Genomic DNA, 7,500 nt, shown 5'->3' with positions numbered 1-7,500 from the left:
TCTTTGAATCCGGCGTTGAGTTAATCACTGCCGTGAGCTTGCAGGCTCAATGCGCAGAAGTCGTCAGACCTGTACAAAACAAAGCCGAGCAAATATTATGACAACACACACTCGAGTATAACGAGGTGCCGGGTAACTGGAGGGCAGTGGTCCCACTCACACTCTTTGTGCTTTCCACTAATCAGCAGCTTGTCTCTTTACAGTTAAACAAGCGCAAACCTCTGTTCTCTGTTTTGCATAAACACCTGAAACAATACAATGAGTTGATGAACAGCCCATGCTGTCTTTTATTACTTTACAATTTGATGTACTGTATGTGCAGCATAGATTTATTTATTTGAATCCCTTTTTAAAAGGCCCAAGAAACCCACAGGTTCTATTAATAAATCATAAAAAAAAGACACAGTCCAGCCCGGGCCTAGCCGTGATTGATTTTGTGCACGTGGCCCGAGGCATGACGGGAATGTGGTTACATTTAATGGAAGCTTCTTTTTTTTTTTTTCCTGGGATTGACTTTTTTCTCCTACTCTCTGTGGAACATGAAATGTTAATTAAACAAATAATTGTAAGATATTAACATCCTTATTTTACCAGTGTGCTGTTTTCTTTCTGCAAGACACCAGCCCACGCAGCCATCCTCATTCTCGTCTTCATCGTGCCCCTTTTTTTTTATGGCCTTTAAAATATTTAAAATGCCTCCACAGACCTCGCTCATGTTGACCAAATGAGGCGTGAGCAAGCAAAATCTTTGTCAGTCACTGATTTCAAGTGCACAGAAAAGAACACTCTTATTCTTATTCTCAATGTTTTGATATCATTATCAGGAAGGTGATTTACTGCAGCTCATCAGGTACTCAGCGACTTCTTCGTCATCTTCTTGTTGATGGCCAGGGGCGCAATTGGCAACCGTAAGAAAAAACTCAAAACAAACATAAGAAATCAGCATGTTGTTGATGGTGTAAACACATGATCCAGGTGGCCAAAACAAACATGTCGACAGCACACGCAATCACAGCAAAAACACCAACTTGGAAAGAAACAATGGTCAAATCTGTCTTAGCAAAGAAAGCACACAAAAAAGCCACATTAAAAAAAAGCCCCAGACCAAAAATCACATAAAGAATCCACATTAAAAAAAATCATATGAAAATTTTACACACGTCTATGTAAAAAAAAAATCACTAAATAATCACACCAAAAATCCACATTAAAAAAATCAAACAAAAAAGCATAAATATATTACCCAATAAAATCCAACTTTAAAAGCATGCCTTTAATGTACAACTGGTCCCAAATGAAACAAAGCATTCCATCAGAGGGAGGCTGCACATCAACTTGAGGTTTGAACACACAACCTTTAAGTTGGGGGACTAGCACTGTACCACTTGCCCGCACGACCTTCTGCATCTTGGAATCCGAACCCAGGCTAATATTCTTCTATCACCCACAAAGTACAAAATTACATGAACAAAAATCACAAAAATAACCCAAAAACATGAAAAATAACAAATAAGGCACACAATGACATCCACATAAAATTCATAGTTTTTAAATGTTCATTGTTTTTACGCACAAATTGAGACGACTCCTTCAATCGCGTTCTATTTGTCTTTAATAAATCATCTCATGTATTGTCGTTTGGTTGAAAACAATTTTTGTAGGTTTGTCAAATCATTCATTCATTCATTCATTCATTCATTCATTCATTCATTCATTCATTCATTCATTCATTCATTCTGCCGTTTAGTGCAGTTTGGTCAAAGCAGGAGGAGAAAACATTTGAGTGGTGAGAACAGAAAAAGAAAATGCTCAAATCTGACTTGATATTTTGCCAGCATGACTTCAGAGGTTGAGTGACAACAAACATAAGATTCTAATCTCTAGTATTTTATGTATGTATTTTTTTTAGTGTTTAACGTCTCTATATATCAGTATGGACATTTTTGGTATAAGACCCATTCAACATGAATTAATCTGCGCTATTGGTGCTTTTGAGAAGTCTGTCTTTTACTTTTACGTTGTCCTTCCGATAGCAACATATTTGGTGGTGGTGGTTTAACAGACGAGGACAGGTCCCAGGACAGAAGACAAACAAGCATTGGCAAAAAAGTCTGTTAGCGCCTTGCCGTCACTTGATCCCGTGCTGCGTGTCCTTGTGCCTGCGCAGGTCAACCTTCCTCTGGAACCCTTTGCTGCAGAGGTGGCAGGCGAAGGGCTTGTAGCCGCTGTGTTTGCGACTGTGCGTGATAAGGTTGGAGCTCTGGCTGAAGGCCTTGCCGCACACCTGGCACTTGTGCGGCTTTTCCCCCGTGTGGATGAAGGTGTGCTTCTTCATGTCCGACTTCTGATGGAAGCGCTTGCCGCAGTACTGGCAGGCGTAGGGACGCGTGTCCGAGTGGATCAGGAGGTGCGTGGACAGCGTGGACGAGCGCTTGAAGCTCTTGCCGCAAATCTTGCAGTCGAAGCTTCTCTCCTGCAGCGGGGCGGTCAGGAGTCAATCATGAGTCACCAACTCGTGCCCGACTAATTAATCGGCCTTAATATAAAATCCGTTTATATTTTTGCAGATAGAAAAATGACAACATAAGACTGACCTGCGAGTGCACGGCCTTGTGCTGCTCCAGACTGACGGCATGTCCAAAGGTTTTGCTGCAGACGGGGCACGCGAAGGGCCGAGTCCCGCTGTGGGACCTGCGAACGTGCACCTCCAGCCCATGCGGAGTGGAGAAGACCTGCCAAACGCGGGCAAAATTGGATTATTTGCTGCAACAACATGGATGCAATTTTTTTTTTCTCCACTTAGACAAATGCTGAATCATTATTCATCATTATTTGTTGATCATGTCGTCATCCGCTAAGGTTGAAAGTAGTAATCAGCCTCTTTTGACAAAGTAATGAGAACTAGAAATAGCTGTTTTCAAATGTAGGGATCAGTAAATTGTAAAGAAAAAAAATACTCAAGAAGCTGAAAAATCTAGTGTGCCATCAGAGATCATTGGGTAGTAAATTATCCAATTTCATCTTAGTGGTCTGAAATGTATCATGAATTAGTTCTTCCAAGTGTGACGTGTTGTGACAGGTACAGCAATTAAATGCTCCTTCGCTAGATGGCAGAATTATTTTTTTGTGACATTTTTGTTGATATGTTGAACCTGCGTCTTGCGTCCCACCAATTATGAGATAGCGCGTGTGTGCGTGGTGCTGCAGCCCCACTTCCTCTAAAGTCTCACCTTGCTGCACTTGACACATTTGAAGGCGCCGTGGAGCGTCAGGCTGGCGCAAACATCCGGCGGGGCCTCGCGGTGGGCCTCAAGGTGGTGGGCGTGCAGGGCCCCCCTGTCGTGGAAGAGCAGTGAGGCGGCGGCGACGGCGTGGCGACCGTAAGTCCGCAGCGCCTGCTGAGCGTAAGCGGACGACTGCTGGAGCACCTGCGCGCCCGGCTCCGCGTAAAAGCCGTGCACTGAAGGGACCGTGGCTGGATAGAGGCCCTGCACAACGGGGGTTGAGTATCCGCTCCAATCGTACGGCCGGAAGGGAACTGAAAAGGCCGTCGTATCGTCCATCAAAGGGGAAAAAGACTTGAGCGAATCTACTGGAAGAAAAGAGGACGGTAACTTTAAACGTAGAGTTAACGTCAACCGATTCTGGCGACAAAAATATAAAATCATACAAGTGATATTTTTAGCGGCAAATCACAATTAATTCCATCATTGTGCGTACCAGGCGAGGCAGACGGGGACGGTGGCCTCCAGAAGCCTTCATAGTCCGGCGAGGACGCGCACAGACCGCCTGCGCAGCTTGACGGGGACTTGGGAGAGGAGTCAGCCGCCTTCGGAACGAGGCAACCCAGAGAGAAAGACGACGCGTCCGCGGTCACCACCGCCTCCTCTGCGGGAAAGCTCCACGCGGAACCGGACGGGTCCGCAGGAGGATACCCACCACCATCACTCCAAGGACCTAATCCGCCACCAATGCAAAAAGTCATTTGGGGAGTTTTCAATAATTCTCTAAACGAATCTAAAAATAATAATTTGGTCACGACTATAACTAAAGAAAAAAATAATGTTTTTTCCCTCTGTCATTAAGGTCAGATTTTTTTTTCATCCCGATAATATGCTGAAATTGTGCGGAGACACAGGGCTATTTAGTACTAATGTTTAGTTTAACATGATACAACAATATTTTATTTCATTGTTTTAATTAAAACCCCGTAAAGGTGTTTAATTATAAAACAATTAAATTGAGGTTTGAAAACGTCATCTTTTTGCGTCAGTGTCAAGAGACTAAATTTTTGTAACATCACAACAGAAAAATACAATTTGTCATGTTTTAACGTAAGAGTGAGAACGTCAGAATCGACGTGGTTATTTCAACAGTGCACGTTTTCCCCCAGCACTTTCCACTTGACTTCACTCAAATCATTTTGTAGTATAACAAATAGAAGAATATGAACAATTTGTCTAATTTTAATATTGTAATAGTAATTTGTAATAGTTGTAATTTGTTTGAATGGTTGATCGTTTTTATTGTTACAGCGACAAAAAATATAGACACTGTCATTTTAAACGTAATAGCGTGAAAATGCGTGCGTCTGCTAACTCGTTAAATTTAATTTATTGGTAAAACAAGTAGAGTTGCGTTTTCTCCTCCACTGGGGAATACGTTTCTAATCACATCACAGCGAAAAATACGAAGTGTCATATTTCAATGTATTCACAGTGCTTAGAAATCGTGTAAAATATTTGTTTTACAGTCAGCGTTGAGATTTTGGGAGAAAAATTAACAGATGGTCACAGTTTCTAAAAATGTATTTACTGTCTAATTAATTCACTGCCATTCCCCATGACTCAGAGAAAATGTCAAGTTTGAAAGGAAATGTCATGCATGTGGTTGTTACCTGTGCAGTCGTGCAGTGCTCGTGGCTGATGATAGGTGTGAGCCCTCTTGCTCTTCACCAGGAAGGAGCGAGGCATCCTCTCCGCTGCGCTCTTCTCTTAATTCTTCTCTTTTCTTTCTTCTGCTTACTGCTGCCTTTCAAGCGAGAGGCCGCGACGCGCATGCGCGAGAACGCCAGCCGCCCGCCAGGTGTCACGCGCACAGGTGACGCCGAGGAAGAGGAAGATGAGCCCCCAGGCGCTTTCACTATCCCGCACACAATAGAAGCTTTATTTATTTATTTGTTGTCAATTTAGCGGGACGAGAAGGGGTACTCGTTCGACACCTGTGGGTTTAACGGCAATTATCGTGATTATTTTGTTATTAATAACACTGTAAACAAAATACTGTATCGCCGGGGATGCTTCAAAAATCACCCTTTTCACCGGACTCTATTTGGAATGTTAATTACTGTGTATGACCAATTGTGTTTTTAGAAATGAAAATCGCATTTATAATCCAGTTATAACATTAAGCGCAATGCAGAGATAAACTCTTAACTAGAGGACTAGATTTTCACTGAATATTTTTTAAGATGCTTAACCAACCTTTTCAGCAAATAAAAAAGCGAATGGACACGAATATAAAGTAGTGTACAGGGAAAAGCGCACGGCCTGATGTGTGACGTCAGGCGTAGCAATCACGTGGTTAGTTCTACGCTCGCGAGCTCCCTTTGCGGCTGTTTTCATTTTGTTTTTGCCTGTTTTCCCGTTCAGTAAAAGAAGCGTCAATCTTTCTGTCTGTTTTGTGAATCTCACACGGCCTTTGTATGACAGGATCCTTACAAGATGCAGAAAATATCCAAACTGGAGTGAGTATACACACAAATTATGGCCGTACGGATGCACGTCGCCAATCAGAAGGAGCAGAATTGCGACAGGATGCGAGTAGGGACACGTGCCTGAGCTCGATTAGACTTCCGCCCAGCGAGAAGCCCGTAGATAGGACGCCGTGGACGATAAAAACGAGCACGTGTACATACGCCAGCGTTTCCTGCCAGCAAGTGCGCACACGTCACTGAATATGAGTACAAAAATTTAACAAGGATTTCAGTTTAAAAATGATGTATAGTAAGGCTTCAAAAGGGCCCATGTATAGCAAGTTTTTAAAAATGACTAAGGATTTAAAAATGACCATGTATAGTGGGGCTTTTATTTTAAACGTGAAGGCTTTTATTAAAAAATAAGTCCATCACATAGAACATATTTGTCTTGTAGTCTCACAGGGCAACCATCGTGAATGGATAAAAAAAAAAAAAAGTCTTGTACTCTGCGATTATAAGGGGTTACATTCAGAGTTTGACACCCCTGCTGTACGGAATCCATGTCAGTAAATCACAGCAGAGATCTAAAGGCGCACTCAATAATCACACACACTCGATTTTTGAGTGACAGATTGTTATCAGACTTTTGTGGTTTTGTTGTTTAGAATCACCAGCAGCCTTCAATTATTTCCTGCCTGCCTGCCATTTTATTATAAACAGTTCATAATAAAAATTCAACAAATGTTATACTGTCAACTCCTTGCACACAAACTCAACTGTGCGTGGATGAGTGTGCAATGTATGGCTGACTCCCAAAGTGCTTTAAAAAATATGTTTAACATTGATGCTGTCCAAACATCTACCAGATAAATGTGATGTCATCACTGACACCAAGCTGATAAAATTATCTGAACTACGTCAGATCCAGCTTTAGAGCTCTGATTTATGTCCAAATTCAGAGGCCAGATTGAGGTCCAAGTAAACGCTTAGATCCTGATACAAGAACAAGACCAGATCCTGGTGCAGAGTCAAATCCAGGTGCAAGTAAAAGTCCTGCTCCAGATGCAGATTTAAGTGAAAGTCCAGATCCAATTAATATTAATATGTTCACAAATCCAGTCCAGGTTGAAGTCAAGGTCTGTTTACAAAGTCCAGTCAAAGTTCAGTCCCAAGTAGATGTTGAAGTCGTGGTAAAGTTATATGTCCAGTTACAAGTCAACAATCAGGTATAGATCCGAATCCAGGCACAAGTGTAGATCCATATCCAAGTCCACTTTGTGTACAACTCCCAGTTGAAGCCATGTTCCAGGTTGAAGTTAAAGCCAAAGTACGGCTACAAGTCCAGCACCAGACCAGTACAGGTAAAAAACAAAGTGTGGTTTCAAGTCCCCGTCCAAGTGTGTGAAATGGAGTGAACAAAAACAGAACAACTTTGGAGATACAACCAAGTATCATTAAATCAACAAACACACAACACAAACAAGCATCCCCTTTCTCCCTTGTGTGATGCCCCTCTCCGCTCCCGCGCAGCCCATTTGGAGAGGCCTCCTAGGTCCATTTCAGATTATTTCCTCTCATGATGGCTTGTGTCCGGGTAGATTTAAAAATAATTGAAATGTAATTTAATTCCTGTGAGGGCAAAAAAAAAAAAAAAAAAAGACCACAATACACACATACACACACACACACACTGTAGAGTTGTTGATTTATAAAATCATGTTCATATAAAATCCCATTGAATGAAGTGTGATAGAGAATAAAATGTTGAACTGTCTTTTACCGGGTAATAATTCCTTACCTGT

General features: G+C 42.0%; 1 protein-coding gene and 1 long non-coding RNA gene across 3 annotated transcripts; one reads left to right on the top strand and one right to left on the bottom strand.

The window, feature by feature from the left end:
* Positions 1-1,594: 1,594 nt before the first annotated feature.
* Positions 1,595-5,029, bottom strand: LOC137840679 (zinc finger protein Gfi-1-like). Of its 2 annotated transcripts, none has more exons than XM_068652169.1 (5): positions 4,898-5,029; positions 3,721-3,957; positions 3,231-3,592; positions 2,595-2,732; positions 1,595-2,473 (listed from the first exon to the last, which is right to left on the bottom strand). In XM_068652169.1, the coding sequence occupies exons 1-5, from the start codon at positions 4,971-4,973 to the stop codon at positions 2,129-2,131; spliced, it is 1,158 nt and encodes a 385-aa protein (XP_068508270.1). In that variant the 5' UTR covers positions 4,974-5,029; the 3' UTR covers positions 1,595-2,128. The 2 variants fall into 2 exon arrangements, with proteins under 2 accessions (XP_068508270.1, XP_068508271.1); XM_068652170.1 differs by having other exon boundaries at positions 3,231-3,589.
* Positions 2,271-4,259, top strand: LOC125972781 (uncharacterized). Its single transcript, XR_007482918.2, has 3 exons — positions 2,271-2,407; positions 2,568-3,610; positions 3,724-4,259. It is a non-coding gene; the product is annotated as an uncharacterized lncRNA (long non-coding RNA).
* Positions 5,030-7,500: the final 2,471 nt, after the last annotated feature.

Source organism: Syngnathus scovelli, chromosome 10 (assembly GCF_024217435.2).
Source record: "Syngnathus scovelli strain Florida chromosome 10, RoL_Ssco_1.2, whole genome shotgun sequence".
NCBI classification, from domain to species: Eukaryota; Metazoa; Chordata; class Actinopteri; order Syngnathiformes; family Syngnathidae; genus Syngnathus; species Syngnathus scovelli.
The sequence above is the reverse complement of the archived record's forward strand: the minus strand, read 5'-3'. Positions and strand labels throughout refer to the sequence as shown.

What these genes read in the sequence shown, in the direction of transcription:
- LOC137840679 (XM_068652169.1), bottom strand. Translation starts at nt 4,973, where the DNA reads ATGCCTCGCTCCTTCCTGGTGAAGAGCAAGAGGGCTCACACCTATCAT. An exon ending in AATGTGTCAAGTGCAGCAAG is followed by an intron (nt 2,733 to 3,230) that starts GTGAGACTTTAG and finishes CGCGTTTGGCAG; the next exon opens with GTCTTCTCCACTCCGCATGG. An exon ending in ACAAGGCCGTGCACTCGCAG is followed by an intron (nt 2,474 to 2,594) that starts GTCAGTCTTATG and finishes GCCCCGCTGCAG; the next exon opens with GAGAGAAGCTTCGACTGCAA.